General features: G+C 37.0%; 1 protein-coding gene across 17 annotated transcripts in view; it reads right to left on the reverse strand.

The window, feature by feature from the left end:
- PICALM (phosphatidylinositol binding clathrin assembly protein) overlaps positions 1 to 20803 on the reverse strand; it is a 133729-nt gene that overhangs the window by 89130 nt on the left and 23796 nt on the right. For 16 of the 17 annotated variants that reach the window (XM_069071013.1, XM_069071029.1, XM_069071022.1 and 13 more), the window contains exons 2-3: positions 2048 to 2190; positions 341 to 416 (exon numbers count right to left, since the gene is read on the reverse strand). In XM_069071013.1, coding sequence (XP_068927114.1) covers positions 341 to 416; positions 2048 to 2190 — 219 coding nt within the window. Of the gene's footprint in view, positions 1 to 340; positions 417 to 2047; positions 2191 to 5720; positions 5740 to 20803 lie in introns of those variants that run through there. The other variant, XM_069071024.1, reaches the window with a different exon arrangement.

Genomic DNA, 20803 nt, shown 5'->3' on the forward strand with positions numbered 1-20803 from the left:
GTGTGTGTGTGTGTGTGTGTGTGTGTGTGTGTGTGTGTGTGTGTGTGTGTGTGTGTGTGTGTGTGTGTGCGCTACTCACTGCGCCACCTAGCTGCCCCCTGCCTATGTTTTAAGAAGCAAAATCTGTGAAACTATTACTTATATTTAGTAATAATTAGTGTTTATATAGCACTTTAAGGCTCACCAAGCACTTCACAAATGTTTTATACTTTAAATTACAATCCCAGCTAATCACTAACATGATTTTCCCTCCACACCTCATTCTCTAAATGGTACAACATAGACATACGAACATCACATTACTACATTTTCTTGAAATTATATTCTGAATTTTTCTTACCTTGCAATCCACTTTTGTCCAAAAAATTGCTTAAATTAAACAATGTGTTCCTTGAAGCCAAGTACTGGATAAAGCGCTAGAAAGGAAAAGAAATGCACATTGTATCAATTCAGCCTATTGGCATCTTATTTCAACAATAATTTGAGAATCAGAAAACTTATGGTTAAAGGATTTCATTAAGTTTTACAAGCTTAACTTTTATAGCTCATATGCTGGTGTCAGATCTAAATTTATCAACTAAATAGATAAAAAGCAGCTTCACTATCTTTAGGATGTTTATCAAAGCATCATAACTACAGAAATAGCAGAGAACATAAAACACCAAAGGTTTTACAGGAAATAGAGAATTCTATGCCAGTTATAAGAGTTTGTTAAAATAAAATTAGTTAAACTTGTTTTAAAAAGTTGTTTGTCACCAATCATCTAGATAAAAGGCTAAAGTTTTAAAGCATCATTTTTTTTTTTAAAGAAAAAAGCTATTTGAAATGATTAACATATACCTAATGGTCCAGGCATCCTAGCAAAGCATAATGATCCATAACAGCTTTTCAAAAGGAAATCATAAAAATGATACCAACCATCTCCACAGAGACCACTGTATCATGGCCTCTCTTTTTAAGCCAGTGCCTTCCCAAACAAGTACTGTTTTGTATACAGGAATTAAGAACATATATGAGAATAAAAGAAATACCATGATCTATCAGGCCAGTGGTATACCTTGACCAAGTGCTCTGACAGTGGAACTTGAGGGATCATTTCATATTAGAACTTGGTTCCACTAGAGACCCAAAAGGTTAGGTCTATACCATAAATATCCATGATTAATGATATTACTTTCATTAATAGCAAATAACATTTATATAATCCTTTCAATTTTGCAAAGCACTTTTTATACATTATCTAATTTAAAGCTTCACCTCAACTCTGCAAAAAACAAAAAAAGTACAAATTACAGGTTATATCCCCATTTTACTGTTAGGGAAACTTAAGGCTCAGAGCTTAAGGGACTTGCCCATGGAAACACAACGATTAAGTAACCAAGGTTTTCCTGACTCTTAAGACTCTATGTTACACTGTCTCTCATGAATCTATCATTTATTCTCCTCTTTCTACTACTATTCGTTTTCCAAGTATTTGGGGAGCAAGGGAGAAAAGCAGGTGTCCTGTAAGACTCTCTCCTGAGCCCTCTTCTCTTATTTCCAATTAGTGACCTTATCAATTCACCAGGTTTTATTATCTCTTTGCAGATGATTCCCAAAATTATATGTCCAGCCTTAGCCTCTTTTCTGAGTTTCAGACCTACATTACCAATTTGACCCTACTTGTCATTAAGAATTTCATGTCTTATGGGCATGTCAAACTCAGCATGTCCAAAACTGAACTCATTATTTTCCTCAAACAACCTATCCCTGTTCTGAACTTGCCTATTTCTATCAAGAGCACCAACATCTTTCCAATTCCCTAGTTTTGCATCCTCAGTGCCAACCTCCATTCTGTATTTCCTCATCCTCTGTATTGACTCAGTTGTCAAATCTTGTCATTTCTAACTCCATAACATTTACTGTATTTGTCCCCTTCTCTCCACTATAGTTTTGATCCTTATCACTTTTCCTCTGGACTACTAGAAGCTAAATATCTAATGAAAAGAACAAACTGAATAAGCAGGTAATACACAGAGAATTAGCCATTGCCAGAAACACAGCTTACCTCATTTCCATATACCATCAAATGGTGAGTTGTAATGAGAGACTTGAAGACTACCACCCAACTACTGTTAGTAGTTCTTTCAAACAAGCTGTCTGCCAACTGGGGGATGTTCACATTCATCTCATTTGTGCACTGGATTAAATCTGAAATATAAAAACAGTGTTCAAAGAAATTTCTATGGTATCATAGGTCTGTCTTAGTATGTACCTGGTAAAGAAAAGGCATTCAATAGTGAATAAGCAGTGGAAGGCTCAGATAAGTAATCAGAATTCTTGGGCCCCATAAGGAAACTCAAACTAATTTAAAGCAAATCATATGAAACCACATGCAGGGGAATATCTTTAAAAATGCTAACTACACAGTAAAATTCAAGCACCTGAGTCAGGTCTTCAACATGGATCCCTCTTATGAAGTACATATATAAGATAGGGGTTTCCCTTATTACCAATTAGTTTTGCAGCCACAGTGATAGTAGAGAGTATTCACTCCATTTCTTTCACTCGCTAATACAATTCTCCTCAAACACTTTAGTGGTGGTAGTTGTACTAGTAGTACTAGAAGAAGAAACCACACACAGAAGCAGCCATCTAAAGATCACATTATGTTTATCAAGAATTTTTGAAGGTAATGCTTTCTGCATTACCAGATAGATTAAACATATCTGGTCTATGATTGGACAGGTTCTCTATCTACTTCAACTTAAAACAATAAATATTAATTATCTATGTATTGTATGAAATAATGGGTTTGTGTTAACAAAAATAACATAAATCCTACTCTATTAAGAAGCTTAGGATGGAGGAATAGCACAAGAATATAAATAACTATGATGCAAGGGAGAATGAAATAAGGCCACAGGCGACCTAGGCAAAATCCTATCAAACATTTGTAAGGGAGAGGGATGTAATGGGAAGGAGACAGCAGGGTAGAGGGATGACAGGGAAAATTTCATGTAGGAAATAGTATCTGAACTGGGTTTTGAAGTAAGGGAAAGATATAACTAGAACAGAAGTAGAGATAAGAGAAGAGGGGTGGTCAATTCTGCATATATGGCAGGGAGAATATGCAAAGAATTCTAAGACCAGAGTTAGAGTAATAAGAAACCTTAGAGATCATCTACTTCAACTCCCCCATTTTACAGATGATAATAAAAGAGAACTTGTGCAAAGTGACAATAGTAGTAAATAGAAGAATTGGGATCTGATCATTAGTCCTCCAAATCCAATGTTCTTTCAACTCTACCACTGAGATAGAAAAAGCATGACAGAAACAGCAGATGGAAAATAATTCGCTTTTGGATAAAACAAAACAGCTAAAGGGAATCACATGAAATAAGGCTAGCTACAAAAGCAGATTATAAAAGGTTATTTATTTCCTGTTTTTCCTTGATTTTAAGGTCTTAAATGCTTGGAATTGTTTTTGTCCGTTCCTTTAGTCAGCCTTAAGGATTTCTACTCATATAAGCTATATCTTCATTACACTGGATTTTAAATAGATTCCCTTATAGAATATCACATTAAAGTTCTGGAAACATTCGTGAGATATAATCTGATGTTAGGCTTATTCCAGAAGTCATTTCTTTACAAGGTATATCAAAATCAGAACACTCAACCCAAACTCATACCTCCATAGAACTTGAAAATAAATGTCAATGATAATGACCAAGGCACTGTATGATCATAAAATGCTTTTTTGATTTGTTAAAAAATTAAATTTTGTTCAGCATAAAAAAAAAAAAAAGAATATCACATTAAATCATTTGGGAAACAACAATTTCAATTCTATATTTTGGCCTAGGCAATCAGGCCATTACTCTTGCATGAAAACTCAATACTTTATGAAATTGATATAAATGAAATACACCTGAAGTGATACCATATCCTAAGAGAAGCAGAAAGCATACACCAGAGCATAGATCTAAAGATGGTCTCAGAGGCCATTTAATCCAACACCCTCATTTTACAAATGAGAAAACTGAAACCCAGGGATTGTAACAATTTAATTCACCATCCCAGTTCCACAAAATGAAACAAGGCAGGCAAGCAGGAAGGAAGGAAGGAACATACCCTGGCAGTGTCTGAAAATGTTTGTTTCCTTCTCTAACACTAATTCAGTAATGTCTTCTTTTTTCTATTCATATGGCCACAAGCCTGATTGAAACCACCTTCTCTCATTTGGACTACTTCAATTAATTGAACTCCCTCTCTTAAGTCTCTCCGCCACTTCAATATATCCTCCATATAGTTGTGAGTGATTTTCCTAAAATGCCAATCTGACCACATCGCTCCCTTACACAAATTCCAGGTACTCCCCCTATTACCTCCAGGACCAAAATGAAACTCCTGGGGAACAGAGCCAAGATGGTGGAGTAAAAGCAGTTACTTTCGTGAGCTCCCACACCAACCACCTCCAATACCTGTAAAATATGACTCTAAACAAATTTTAGGGTTACAGAACCCACAAAGTGAAAGAGAAACAAATTTCCCATTAAGAATAGCCTAGTAGGCCAACAGGAAGGATCTATCACAGCAGACTAGGAACTGAGCAGGCCTGCGTAAGCCACGGGGCCCAGACCTGGGGCAGCTTTGACCAGCAGCCCCGACTGCTCAGAGCAGACTTCAGGAGAGTGAATCACTGGCAGCTGTGGTGGTTTACAGACTTCTCAACCCATAAACGCCAAAGAGAAAGTAAAAGGTCAGTGAAGAACTCTGTTGGAACTGGGTGGAGAAGAGTGCAGTCTGGCCCCTACCCCCGAGCAAGAGGTGGCCAGAGGCACAATGCCTGCTGCTGCTGCTGTGTGGCTGCCTCCAGAGCTCCTGGCCTGCAGATCGAAGAGGGACAATGCAACCATTCAGAGGGTAATCGCTATTGCTTTGACCTGCTTGGATCTGGGTCACAGTCTTGGGTGGTGGTCTTGGGGTGAGAAATGCCAGTGTGACAGAGCTTGTGGGGGCTGTAGAGAGGGCACCCAACTAATAGCTCCGGCAACTGTGAAAACCCCAGCAATTTGGGACACAGTTCTCTCCACTCTGGAAGCAGAGTTTCACCATGGCAAAGAGCTCAAAAGTCACTTAAGTAATTGGCTAACAAGATGAGGAAGCACAATCAGACCATAGAATCCTTTTTGGGGGACAAAAAAGATCAAAACACGGAACAAGAAGAAGACAATTAAGTCAAAACTCCTGCATAAAAAGCTTCCAAGAAAAATATGAACTAGTTATAGGCCATGGAGGAGCTCAAGAAGGATTCTGAAAATCAAGTAAGAAAAGTGGAGGAAAAATTGGGAAAAGAAATGAGAATGATCAAGAAAATCACGAAAAGTGAGTCAACAGCCTGCTAAAGGAGACCCCCAAAAATACTGAAGAAAATAACACCTTTAAAAATAGACTAACTCAAGAGGCAAACGAGGCCCAAAATGCCAATGAGGAGAAGAATGCCTTAAAAAGCCCAACTTGCCAGATGGAAAAGGGATTTCAAAAACTCACTGAAGAGAATAATTCCTTCAAAATTAGACTGGAGCAAAGGGAAGCTAATGACTTTATGAGAAATCAAGATACTATTAAACAGATCCAAACAAATGAAAAAATAGAAGGCAATGTGAAATATCTCATTGGGAAAACCACTGACCTAGAAAATAGACCCAGGAGAGATAATTTAAAAATTACTGGACTACCTGAAAGCCATGATCAAAAAAAGAGCCTAGAAATCATCCTTCAAGAAATTCTCTGGATGCACATTTTTCTCTCCATCATGCGTCTTTTGGGATTGACTTATATCCCTGCATTGCTGAGAAGAGTCCAGTCTATCAAAGTTGGTCATCACACATACATTTACAATATGTATGTACATGTATACATAGGTGGCACAGGATCAGCTGAATAGGAAGGGATGATATCTAAAAAAATAAAATTAAGAGAAAACCACTACAATGGAAGGGAAGAGCAGGAAGGTAAAAGGGAAGGTGTCAACCTTATTCTCATTGAATTTGGCTTAAGGAGGGAAATTAATATACACACTCAATTGGGTATCTTACCCTCCAGTAAAGTAGGGGGAAGGGGATGGGGGGGAATGATAGAATGGAGGGCAGATTGGGGCAGAGGGTAATTATAAGCAAACACTTCTGAAAAGGGACAGGGTCAAAGTAGAAAACAGAATAAGTGGGAGTGGGATAAGATAGAGGGAAATACAGTTAGTCTTTCACAATATAACTACTATGGAAACATTTTGCGTAACTACACATGTACAACTTATATTGAATTGTCTTCCCAGTGGGGGTGGGTGGGGAAGGAAGAAGGGAAAGAATCTGGAAATCAAAGTTTTAAAAACAAATGTTTAAAAAAAAACTGTTTTTTTTTTTTTTACATGCAACTGGGAAATAAGGTATACAGGCACTGGGGTAAAGAAATTCATCTTAATCCTACTAGAAATTTCAGGGGGGGATAGTGGAGGATATAAGAGAGAACAGACTGGGGGAAGGGGTATTCAGTAGGCTCAATATCTTGGGGTGGGGATGGGGGAAAGACAGGGAGAAAATTTGTAAGTCAAAATCTTGTGGAAATGAATGCTGAAAACTAAAAATAAATAAATAAAAGATTGATTACAAGGGGAACTCCTATGGGGGGAGGGGGCGCTTTGAAAACCCCTTCACAACCTGACTACCCCTAACCTTCATCTTTGTTACATATTACAATGAAGTTAGGCTGGCTTTCTTGCTGTCTCTAACATATAACACTATGTCTCCCATCTCCATGCCTCTGCACTGACTATTCTCCCATGCCTGGAACATGCCCCTCTCTTACCTTCCTCTAAAGATTCCTGTTTCTTTCAAAACTCAGCTCAAGTGCCACTTTCTACATGAAGCCCTTTCCGAACCCTTCATTTAACTAATATTAACCTTTCCCCTCCCCAAGTTACCTTGCTTTTATTTTGAATATCTTCAACTGCACACATCAAATCCCACGTAAGTTTCTTGAAGAGCAGAACTGTCATTTTTTGTCCTTGTATTCCCAGCATTAAGAGCAGTGCTTGGTACTTAAACAATGTTTGTTGAATATCATACCAAACTTATTGCTACCAGTTAATCACTTCCCTGATCATAGCCTCCTAATTAATATTCCTTTTAAAAAATAAACTATTTTTGCTTTTTTGGTGGGGGGAATGCAGGGTAATTGGGGTTAAGCAACTAGCCCGAGGTCACATGGCTAGTAAGTGTTAAGTGTCTGAGGTCAAATTAGAACTCAGGTCCTCCTGACTCCAGGGCCGGTGCTCTATTCACTGCGCCATCTAGCTGCCCCCTAATTAATATTCTTAACACATTAAGTTTGACCATGTCATCCTCCTAGCTCAAGCAATAACAGTGACTCCCTCCTCTCTCAAAGGTAAAATTTCAATCCTCTTGTTTAGCTTCTAAAGCCCTTCACAACCTTGTTGCAGCCTACCTTACCAGGGTTATGTAAATTATTCTCCTTTTGTGCACACTATGTTGAAAGCAATTCTATTAGCTGTTCCCTATATAATACATTGTATCTCTGTTTCTTCTACACTGGGGGTAGGGAACCTTTTTATGTTGGAAGGCTGCATTAATATTTAGCTGTAATCAAATAAGGCTGCATTCAGAAACTTCAATTAGATATACTTAAAAATGCACATTATTTTGTAAAAATCTAACTACTATGTACTTAATTTCAAAAAATTAAAACTGTTAATTTTAAAGTTAACTAGCCTTTTAATGGCTTTTGTGTCTACTTTTTGTTGGAAATGATTTGAATATTTGGTTGTAGCATGGAGGTCCAGTTTCAGTTGATCCTTGTGATCAGCTGTGACCTCAAGAGCATACTGATTTGGGTTAGGTAAAAGAATGTAAATTTGCAGCAATAAATGGTGAAAAAGTAAGAAAGCATTTTGGGGGACATGTTGCCAAAGGCATAGTTATTCTATTGCATTTTCCCATATTTCAACTGGATCTTTCTTAGTATCAAACAATGACTTAAAAATGTCATTTACTGAGCCCTCCATCAATTCCATCTGTAGTTCTTTAGGCACCTTGGTGATATCAACAAGGAAGGTGAAATGCTAATTTGAATGTGATGTCATTATTGTCAAAGTCAGTGAACCTCTTTCACTGTATTCTCCAGTTGTCAATAATAGCTACCTATTCTTCAAATGATTTGCATAAATCATCCTGCTCATCAATGACCTTTGCTAACTGGGGGAAAGTGTTCATCCAAAATTTTCTTTTAAAGAAGTCTTTTGAAAAAAGTTAGCTGTTTTTGAAATGCTTGGATTTTTTTTTTTTGCCACATATCATATATAGGCATAGTTTTATCTCGCAAAGAAATATTCAAGTCGTTTTGATTTGACATGATATCATGCATAGAAATGCTGCATTCCTATAGAAATCTTCTTTCAATAATTTACATTGCTGATTCTGTTCTTCATACAATTTGTTTTCGCAGAGATAAAACTTTGGCTAACACCTTGTCTCTGTGAGAGCCAATACACTTTAGAATGATACAGCAAATCCACACTGAATACCTCATCATTCAACTTTCCTATGTTATGAAAATGGCAATGCTGTGCTGCATTTGCATGAATAGAATTAATAATACTTATAACTTGTTACAAAGTGTCACTTAAAATCATAGCTTTAGCACAGAGATTTTGCTGATACAAGATAAAATGAAAATAGGGGAGACTAGGTAGTACAGTGAGTAGAGCGCAAGCCCTGGAGCCAGGAGGATCTGAGTTCCGATCAAGCCTCAGACACTTAACACACAGAAAAACTAACCATGTGACCTTGGGCAAGTTACTTAATCCCAATTGCCCTCCAAAAAGCAAAAAAAAAAAAGGATACAATGAAAATAAATAAGAGCACTTGGATCTGTTTATACTTTTTTTAATCTGTGCAATAAACCCCATGTTTTCCTGTCATGGAAAAGTGCACTATCCATACATGTACTCACTAAATTTACCAAATGAAGTTCAACTTTATGACACTTGTAACTCTTCATAGCAAAGAAAACCTGTTATGACCAGAATGAAGGATAAAACCTGTGCTGAGTCAGTAGTGTCAGTTGATTCATCCAAAGCAACTGAATAATATATATTTTCCTTTTGTAGTATTGCATGAAGTTGTTCTCTCAAGTTGAAGGCTAATTCATGCTGCTGGTCAGTTATGATTCTCCTTGAAAGAGGCAGTTTGTACTTTGAAACGCTACCGGGGTCCAAGCATCCTACCACTTCAACAATGCATTCTTTCACAACTGCTGTATCACGGAATGGTTTCTCTTTTTTCCCCTGAATACATAAGCCACTTTATAAGTTGCTTCAGTGGCATTATTTCCAGGTCTTATTGCTGCTTGAAAGAACTGTCTTTGCTTTTGCTTTTTATCTTTTAGTTTCTGCAATACAACCTTTTGTACCTCTTCCTCTAATGACAAACTTTCATCTCCCACCTCTTCTTTACAAAGTAGTCTTAAAACCTAAAACGCACTCCTTGACAGAATTCCTACCTTTCTTCTAACCAAGGATGAGATGACACCTCTTAGAGGCCATCCCAAACTGTCCAGTTACTATAATTGCCTCAAAGTTAGTTTTTGTGTTTATTGTGACTGTTGTGTCTCTGTCCCTGTCCTAGCAGAATGTAATCTCCTTGAGACCAAGGCCTACTTTGTTTTTATCTTTGTATCTCTAGGACCTAACATAGTATCCAGGGGAAATGACAGGGTCAGGTATAAGCATTTATATAGCACCCACTATGTGCCTCATTTCTTATTAAACTTTAATCACTGAATAGGTGCTGCCTCAGTCAAACTGAAACCTATATAAAACCTTGGCTTAGGGGCGGCCAGGTAGCACAGCAAGTAAGAGCACCGGCTCCAGTGTTGAGAAGACCTGGAGATCGAATCCCGGGCTTGGACACTTAGCACCCACCCAGAAACACCTGGCCGTGTAACCTTGAGCAAGTTACTTAACCCCGATTGCTTAAAAAAATAAATAAATAAATAAAACCTTGGCTTGAAAAGGTCAAGATCCCCCACAGCATCCTAAGTTATCTCCAGTTGTCCTGATCTGTATCTAGACACTAGACTTAGATCCACTCTGGAGTTTAAGTGAGGCTGTTGACTTTGCAAAGTCTTCTCTCACTTAAATCCAGTTCACTTGGATGTCACGGCATCACCTCTCTGATGTCATGGTCCTCTTTGAGAACAAAGGACCAACAGCAGCAAGCAGCAACTATGTGCCAAGGCACTTTCACAAACATAATCTTATTTGTGCTTCATAACCACCTGATTACGTAAGTATTATATCCCCCATTTTATCACTGAAGAAACCAAAGCAAACAGAGGTTAATTGACTTGTCCAAAGTCACATGGCTAGTTAAGTGTCTAAGGCTGGATCTGTAACACAGGTCTTCCTAATAACTCTAGGTCTAGTGCTCTATCCACTGTGCCATTAGCTGCCTCTCTTTAGGTACTTAATAAATATTTCTTTTTTTTTTTTTTTTGGCTTTTTGGAGGGGGGAAGGAAGGGCAATTGGGGTTAAGTGACTTGCCCAAGGTTAAATGGCTAGTGTTAAGTGCCTGGGGGCCAGATTCCAGGTTTAAATGTAATGGGAATCTACTAAAGGTTTCTGAACAGTAAATTAGCACAATCACATTTGAGCATTACGAAAAACTGAAGGATGGATTGGATAGGGTAGAGACTAATGACATGACTAGCAACAAGGCTATTACAATAGTTCCAGTATGAAGTGATATGGCCTGAATTAAGGTAATGGCAATGTGAGTAGGGAGGAGAGAGATGGGATATTGTGGTAAAAGCATCATAGGCCTTGACAACTATTTAAACTAGTAGATGAAAAAGGGAAAAAGTAAAAAATTATTCTGAGATTTCCAGTGCTAATAACTGGGAAAATGGGAGTACCAATTATGTAGAAAAGTGGGACTGGAGTTCAGAGGAGAAACAAGGCACTAATATCTAAATCTGATATTTTGTTTACATAATGATAACAATTGAAACAATGGTGGTAGATAAGATTTCCAAAGTAAACAAAAGGAAGAGCTTTTCTCACTTTCTTTCATGTTCACATTATATCTACTTAAAGCAGTTATTTGGTTAGAATAGTGCTAAGTAAGGAATTTTGCAGTTTCAAATCACAGTTTTAAAAATATCCTGTAAGAGGGGCAGCTAGGTGGTACAGTGAATAGAGCAACAGCCCTGGAGTCAGGAGGACCTGAGTTCAAATCTGTTCTCAGACACTTAACACACACACACACACTGGCTGTGTGACCTTGGGCAAGTCACTTAACCCCGACTGCCCTCCAAAAAGCAAAAAAAAAAAATTATCCTATAAGCAAAGACTTTGTCTTTTCTCCCATAAGCTTAATCACAAAGGCTAGAGAACTGCAGAGTTTATCTAAAAACTTTAAGGCACATTAATAACAAAAATCATAGTATAATCAGCATGGAATCAAACTAAAAACAACATTGGTGATAGTAGTAAGAAGGGCTAAGACTAATTTGCACAGTTGATGTAAAGTATTTGCTTCCTAAACACAATGAAGTAGTCAAAGAATAGGTAAACTAATGGAACTAAGTCATGTAACAGAATGACAGAATAAAAGTTTTAGTGTTCCCTTCTAGTCTAGAACCCTCTTCATTCTTCATAAGAGAAAACAAAGGCCCAGAGGAAGTCAAGTGACTTGACAAAAGTTAAAAAGCTCAAGTGGCAGAAACAGGATTGAAAACGAAGTGTTCTGATCCCAAATCCAGCTGAATTAATGAATCAATCACACTGACTCCAACCAACCATCCCCAAGCAATATGGAAGGATCCGAAGTATCAGCTATGAACTATGTTGGTTACAGCTGAAACAAAGGATTTTTTTCTTGTACTCTAAAACAATTATCAAAGTACACACAAGAGTTAATCATTTATAATGATCACATTCCTAAATATACGAGGATAAAAAGTGCCCTACATATGCTGTAATAAAGAAACAGTGACAATACAAGCCATGTTATGAGGTAGCTAGGTGGTGCAGTGGATAAAACACTGGGCCTGAAGCCAGGAAGATTTGAGTTCAAATTCAGTATAGTTGTGTGACCCTGTAGTTTTGTCAACTCTAAAATGGGGATAATAATAGTACCTACCACCCAGGGTTGTTGTGAGATTAAAATGAGATAACATTTGTAAAGTGCTTTGCATAGTACCTGACGGTCCTTAATACTTGTTTCCTTCTTTATGTATATACATGACGGTCCAAATGCAGATCCAAAATTATACAAATCATACTACGTCCCTCAGTAATGTTTTGGCTACAACCAGTACTTTTCTCCACACTTTTCCCCCCTCTGTACAATGATTCTATTCATAAAGAGAAATCTTAAAATGCTCCCAAGACTCAGTTTCAAACCTTCAGAAGGAAAATGTTTGCAACACCTCAGACCAACTCAGAACAGACCAGTCCAATCAAATTTCAAGCTATTTCATGCCAATGCTTTAAAAGAGCTGTTTCTTTCAGTTCTCTCAATCTGAAGAGCCCTTTAGAATTATAAATACAATTTCCCCACCTACCACCAACAGAAAGCCTGAGGGTAGTTTTTCAAGTCATAGACTTGAGTCATCACAAATGTTTCCTAACTAAAGAGTTTTTCCAAGTAAACTATGAAGTTTAAGAAAATTCAAGGATGAATATCCTCCCAAATCAACTAGCATTACCAAATTCTCTACCTCACCACCCCCTAAAATTGTATACTGAAACAGTCTGTCATTACAGCTTTAAGTAGTTAACGAAGGCATTTGCTTTTTGTTTTGTTTGGATGTGGCTTCTTTGAAATCAAAACCAATTCCTGGAAATAGGGAGATGGTATAGCAGTGACATTATGCTGCCGTGCATATGTATACGTACATACATACACACACATACACACAAACGCTAATATTTTTGGCAAGGTTCCACATTGAGGGGATGATTATCAAGTAGGGTGGCTGCTTTTAAGCAAATACTTTACATTAAGAAGTATTATTCCCTTCAAAGTAGTTAGCCTGAAAGACAATAAACTTTTTCCAAAAAAATCTTTATTCTCCAAACATTTCTAGAACTCTTCTTCAAACAGCTTGGAAGGCTCCCTATCATGCCTCCGGGATTGAATATAAAATCCTCGGTTTGGCTTTTAAAGCTCTTCGTAACCTGGCCCCTGCCCCTTCCTACCTTTCCATTCTTCTTATCCCTTATTCCCCTCCCTTGCCCTTCCACATACTCTGTAATCCAGTGACACTGTCCTACTTTGATGTTCCTTGAATAAGATGCTCTATCTTCTCTGTATCTGAAAATATCTGAAAAAGTATCAGAAAATACTATGGGTATTTTCACTGGCTGTCCCTTATTTATCTGGAATATTTTGTCCTCACCCCCACATCCTAGCTTCCTTGGTGGGAGGAGGGGTTAGGTGTCCTTCAAATTTCAGCTAATGTGCCATCTTCAAGCATCAGGTTTTTCCCAGACCTCCTTAATCTTAGGTCATTCCTTCTGAGACTACCCCCAATTTATTTTGTCTGTAGAGCAGGAGCTGTTTTTTGCCTTTCTTTGTACTGCCAGTACTTAACAGTGCCTGGCACAAAATAGGAAAGTAATAATGACAATAAAATACTAATATTAATAATAATGGCAAGTAGCACTTCTATAATACCTACTATGTGCTGGGCATTGTACTAAGCACTTCACAAATATTATCTCATTTGATCCTCACACATCAATCCTGGGAGGTAGGTGCTATTATTAACTTCATTTTATAGATAAGGAATTTAATATAAACAGAGGTTAAATAATTTACCCAAGGTCAAACAGCTAATAAGTATCTGGAGTTGGATTTGAACTTAGATCTTCCTGATTCCAAGCCCAGTGCTCTGTCTCCTATATCACCTAGGTACATATACCAAAAAAAAAAAAAAAAAGGTCATCACCATTTTATATCCTACCTATGTATTTAAGGAAGATTGTTAACAGTTAAGGGTAGTGCAGTAACTGGGTAATCATAGAGAATTTGCTTTATGAAGATGGGTTTTGGTTTGGGAGAAGAGAAATAATTATTTCACTATGAAGTACTCCTAGAGTGAAGGGAAGAAGAAAAAAAAATTTTTTTTAAAAACATTTTTGGTATTACTCTTACCCTTTCTCCCTAAGAAATTTTTTGGTCAATTTTCATGTTCATAATTTGATACAATATTTAAGTTGCAACCAAGTTTAAGCTTTCAAAAGGAAACAAAAAAAGAGACCAAGTATGTGGTGAAACAAATAGCTAATATCCCACCTAGACTATTGTAATAGCTTCCTAACTGTTTCATAACTGGCCTAGTCCCTTCCCTTTTCAAAGGATCCAATACAGCTGCCAGACTGATATTATGTCACTCCCTTACTCAAGCACTGGCTCCCTCCTGATTCTCAGATAAAAATGCAAATTCTTCTGTTCAGCTTTTTAAATTCTCCAAAATTTAAATTCAATCTACCCTTTTTGTTTTATCTTTGTTTATTGGTTTTACTTTTCTGCCCTATTTTTATATCCCCAGTCCACACACAGTGCCTTTGACATAGTAGGCACTTAATAACTGCTTGTTGACTTGATTATCCTTATGGCAGAAGTTCTTAACCTTTTTTTGTCATGGAACCAATGAAGTCTATGGCTCCCTTCTCAAAATAATGTCTAAGTGAATAAAACAAAATTCATAGGAATACAAAGAAAACCAATTATACTGAAATAATTACCAGAATATTTAAGTAGATTCCAGGTTAAAAAGTTCTGCTTTATAAGTATAGGATTAGTGCATTTCATTTTCTTTAAAACACTCAATGCAAGAGCGAAATGGCCTACTCACTCTTCCTTGTATATGACATTCCATCTTCCATCTTTGTCACTTTGCATAGGTGATCTCCCAGCATTCCCTTTCCACCTCTGCCTTATCGAATCCCTAGCTTCCTTCAAAGCTCAGCTCAATACCATCTCCTGCAGAAAGTCTTTCCTGATTCCTATAATTGCTCTTGTCCTTTTCTTCCCAGGAAACCATTTGGAATACATTTTGCATGTTTTCTGTATTTACTTTTCTATCAATATAGCATTTGAATCCCTGTTCCCAATAAAATTTAAGAACAGGGTCTATTTAGTTTTTGTCTTTATATTCTCAGTACCTACCACAATGCTTGACATACAATCTAAGCTTGCTAAATGAATGGGAAGATTTAAGTGAGCTAACATGTGGCAAGGATTTAATTAATTAGCTAAACCTTCAGCAGTTGCTTCCAATGAAATACTTGAAGCAAAAAGACCCAAATCACAAATCATTCACAAAGGACTAAGAAATACAGAGAGGATTTTTTGTTTGTTCAGACCTCTGATTCTGTATAGTGAACTCCCCACAAGTGATGCAAATCAACAACTCATCTTAGCTGGATGGTTGGAAAACTAAGAGGTTAAATCTGTGACCAAGAGTAATGAAGATAATAAACGTCAAAATTAGAAACTGAACATAGTCCTCCTTTACCCCACCAAAATCAGCCCTTTTTCTACCAGGCCAAGCTTTCTCTCAAGAATGGGATATTGTCTTTAAAAAAAAATAAAAAAGAAAATGATAACTGACAGGAAGCATCAAGTAGTAAGTAGGACAGTTGCTCCTGGACCAAGGCAGTAACTGTAGGAATAAGGGAGTATACTAGTGACAAAGTTAATAAGTTCATTTTGTGTACCTGCAGGGGCCAAAAGTCATGTGACACTCATTTCTTTCACAAAATACCCACAAAGAATTTCCTTTGGTTTGTAGCTTCATTTCTGAAGCAGGTATTGTTTGTAATTTGAACTAAGAATCATAGGCTGTCTTCTAGGTAGTAAAATGAAAAGGTGAAATATATAACCTCTCAGGTCCCTTCTAGTTCTAGATCATGATCTAAAATAACCATACCATTTTTACTTTCTACACAAGCCAGTGGAGAAAGCATCAATGGTCAAGCATACCATTTTATTCAATCAAGAGGAAAGAGGTAGAAAGTTTGGAATCCTTGTGAAGGCTAACAGGTAATGTCTAAAAACAAGAAGATGAAATCTATTAATTGATGAACACTCACACCACAGGAAGCAAATCTACTATAAAAACACATATGGAACATATGTTCCTAAAACCTTTATAAATCTCAGCAAGAATGAAAAGTGAGCGAACTGTTCATTCCAGTGAACTGAATAGCTGTGGCTCTTCCACAAGAAAACAATAGTGCATGCTAAGTACAAATTGGTCTCAATACTAAAAGAAAAGATGAAAGGCTCAGAAAAAGATTTCTCTACTATCCAACTCAGTGGAAATGACCAAATGTTTCTTGTTAAAAGAATATTAATCCAGGTAGGAAACAAAAGAGATGCTTCAGAGTTAAGAGAGAAATACAAATCTGTTGAGAGGCTAGAGGATGTAACAATCTGACACAGAAGAGAAAAGGAAGAGGGACCTTTGAACAGTAATAAACTATAAGACATAGGAGTCTCTGGGGTCAATTGGGACTTCTAAGAAGCAGCTGTTTCTACATTTCAGAAACTGAAAAGGCAAAGATGCCACCAGGAATAAGGAAATCCATTACTCACCACAAGAAGGGGTAGCATGCTGTGATCAGTGACATCTTACTGAGGGATTAGAAAGCAACCATGCTGACAGGGCATGATCAATGAATAGGTATGTGGTCTTCCTGGAATATGTATACACCAGGACAAGTTTCTCATATCATTTGTTCCTCAATAAAGAATGTGATACACACCCAATTGGGTATCGAATTCTATTTTACCCTGCAGGAAAGCAAGGGGGAAGGGGATAAGAGAGAGAGGATAATAAAAGGGATGGCAGATTGGGGGAAGGGGTAATCAGAAGCAAGCACTTTTGTAGAGGGACGGGTCAAGGGAGAGAATGGAATAAATGGAGGGCAGGACAGGATAGAGGAGAATGTGGTTAGTCTTTTGCAACATGACTGTTATAGTGATGTTTTGCATGGTTACACATGTATGACCTATACCGAACTGCTGGCTTTCTCAATGAGGGTGGGTAGGGAGGGAGGAAGGGAGAGAATATGGAACTCAAAGCTTTAAAAATGAATGTTATAAATTGTTTTTGCATGCAACAGGGAAATAACATGCCCAGGCAATGGGGTATAAAAATCTATCTTGTCCTACAAGAAAATAGAAGGGAAGGGGATGGGAAAAGGGGGAGATGATAGAAGGGAGGGCAGATTTGGGGGAAAGGGTGATTGGGGTACATGCTGTCCTGGGTGGGGGAAGGGGAGAGATGGGGAGAAAATTTGGAATTCAAAATCTTGTGGAAGTGAATATTGAAAACTGAAAATAAATAAACTATATGGAAAGAAAAGAAAGAAAGAAAGGAAGGAAGGAAGGAAGGAAGGAAGAAAGAAAGAAAGAAAGAAAGAAAGAAAGAAAGAAAGAAAGAAAGAAAGAAAGAAAGAAAGAAAGAAAGAAAGAAAGGAAAGAGAAAGTTATTAGGTATTATAGACCACCAGACAGGAAACCAAAAAGGACTTGAGGGAGAGAATTTGCAGAGATTTTCTATTAAGACAAGTCAAAGAAGCCAATATTTATTTATTTGCTGCTTTTTGGAGGGGGGAAGGCAGGGCAATTGGGGTTAAGGGACTTGCCCAAGTTCACTCAGCTAGTAAGTATTAAGTGTCTGAGGCCGGATTTGAACTCAGGTCCTCCTGACTTTAGGGCCAGTGCTCTATTCACTGTGCCACCTAGCCAACCCTAAAGCAGTCAATATTTAAATAAACTACAAGACATCTGGAAGCTTCAATTCTATGTTATGACAGAAAATGACCTATGGAAAAATTCAGGACTCTGTCATTCATTCATTTGTAGACCAGCACAATGTCTTATACTTAAAATGCTTGCTGAATTGCAATATTTGTGACACTAAATGGAATGAGCTAAAATGTAAGTTCAATGAATAAAACAGGCCTAAAATGTTTTTCGAGTTATCCCAAGCTACTTTTTAAGACACAGGTGGGTACCAATTATCCAATTGCATTTTCTCCATACAAATCAATTTTAAAGTCTTAAAAAAATACCACAGTTAAAATTAAGGAGTGGAAAAATTCAAGAGAATACTTTCATTGTTTCAATGATCTCTACCTTAACTCAGAACTCAAGGCTACTATTATAAAGGATTTATTAACTGCTTACTCAGTGCCAAGGACAATCCCACCACTTTAGAGACGTCATTTTCTATTAGAATAATTTCAACCTGCTACACATACAATAGGGGTAATCTGTTTTTATTTCTAAAATCTTTAAGCTCCTTTCCTCAGCATTCTACTGTAGTTCTTAATCTTACCACTCGGGGGCACCAGCAGAATACAAGAAAATAGGCCTAGAATCCTTTTTGCTACTAAGTGATATAAGCAAATACTTGATAGAATAACAAATCAACAGTAATATAAAATATTTAAAACATAACAATGAAAGCAATGTGATTCTCATAATGTTATGGTACTGAGACACTAAGGACATAGCTATGAAATATATTAATGCAATTTATACTTTCCCTGTCCTTGGATGAGCTATTTGCAAATGGCACATATGGAGACGGTCACCATCATGATACTATTCCTACATGTCTTCCCCCCAATTCTACTAGATCTTTCCACCTTCCCAAAACAGTAAAAAGTATATGAACCTGTAAGTTACCCAGGGAGCCTTTTGTCCTCACAAATATTTTGGAAACCTAAAGGAGAAAAGTTAGAAGACACCACATTTGTAGCAAGCTGTCATATCCTAACAAATGTAAATAGTTGGTAAGAAAAGGTATTTCTGGGGGAAAAAAATTCAAATGATTAAAAGTATAGTAAGCTATAGATGTAGCAGGAAAAACACACTGCCAAAAAACAAACTGTATTCTTTTCTTTTGTGCAAGCTTAGGTTTGAGTTCTATAAATGGAAATAGAGAATTGAACACATTTAAAATTAAAGTTCACTAAAAAAGCTACAAATACTTTCTTTCAGGATCACAAGTTTAGAGCTACAAGACCACAGAAGAGAGGAAGGAAATAAGCACACATAAGGTGCCTAATATGTGCCCTGCAGGCACTGTGCTAAGTGCTTTACAAATATTATCTCATTTGTTCCTCACAACAACTCTGTGAGGTAGATGATGTTATTCTTCCCCCATTGGACAGCGGAAGAAACTAAAGCAACAGAGGTTAAGTGACTTGCCTAGGGTCACAAAGATTAGAGTCTGAGGCTGGATTTGAACTCAGGTATTCCTGACTCCAGCCCAGCACTCTATCCACTGTGACACGTAGCTACACCAATAAATCTAGTCCAACTCCCTTATTTAAATAAAAAAAAAAACAACTAGGGCTAAAAAGGTTAAATTGCTTAAGGCAGAAGAAGGACTTGAACCAAGGACCTTGAGCCAAGAGTGCTCCAAAGCAAGCACTCTTTCTACTAAATTATGCTGACTCCCAAACCTTAAGAGATCTGGAGGCAGTTTGGTTTACATACAACTGTTAATAATTATCAAATTGTCAATTATTAAATTGTCAAAAATTACAGAATTATCCTAAAATGTTCTATATACAGCCTAGAACTACATTACATCAACTGAAAAATATAATAGTCTTCTGTGGCTGAATTATTGACAATTTTTACCTTTAAAAGTTGCTAGTTTCAAAGTCATGACATGTTGTTCAAAAAACTACCAAAGGATATGACATGTATATTATGAAAAGAATAGGGAATTTTCATATGCTTAACTGAAATTCCATAATCAAATTTACAATTCTTAATGGTTTTATTTGGAATGGGTTTATGAAAATTTTGCAGAGTATTTAACCTAGAGTAGACAGTTAATTTAAAAATTTAAAAACCTTTTTATGATGATTAAATTTAGTAACAACCTTCCCCCAAAGTTCAAAATAATTCTACTGTTTTCCTACTACCAAAATTTAGACCCAATTATATTTTACTAATAGCACAGTAAATATGCCTTTCTCCCACCTAAACACAGGCTACAGGTATATCCTTCATTACAATGCAGTTAGATTCACAAAACTTTGCTTTTTACACTGTAGGAAATTAATCTATAAGTTTGAATCCAAACAGTTTTTTTTTTCAATTGTTGCCTCTCTCATCAGTATTACTTTGACAAGCACTGAGAGCCACCAAAATTAAAGCACCTTTCCCTCCCTTTCTTAAAATTGTTTAGAGGCAGTAGTATTTTGAAGTAGTACATAAGTAACCAATAAACTCAGTTTCTGGTCCAAACTACAAGTAAAAAATTCAGTCTACTAACTTGTAAAACAAAAATGGTTCCCGATTAGGTTTGCAACAAACAGTTCAAGAGGTCCATGCTAAAAATTCTTCCTGGGCACCAAAAACAATAAAATAAGTACCCAATTATGTTCCAAGTAAATCCTTCCTCTGTGAGGACAAGCATGCACACGTTTGAAGTAGTATAGGTTTCTTTCTGCAATTCAAAACTGTCACAATCATGCACACAATTTCAGTTTGTGTAGCAATTAGATCAAAACTCTGATCACGTCAGAGCCCAACATGTTCTTGTAGTTTCTCAACCTGTCATCAAATTGTTTCCAAACTAACCACAAGGGTTCAATTTCTAGCATAAACCAATTCCCAACTAATGTTTGTGCATGTATCCACATTTTTGTTCTGTACACTGTACAGAGTACAGAATAGCTCCTCCCACCTTCATTTGTGT

This window comes from Petaurus breviceps, unplaced genomic scaffold (assembly GCF_028583685.1).
Source record: "Petaurus breviceps papuanus isolate PSGF00001 unplaced genomic scaffold, PetGlider_PUasm1.0 90823, whole genome shotgun sequence".
Classification (NCBI taxonomy): Eukaryota; Metazoa; Chordata; class Mammalia; order Diprotodontia; family Petauridae; genus Petaurus; species Petaurus breviceps.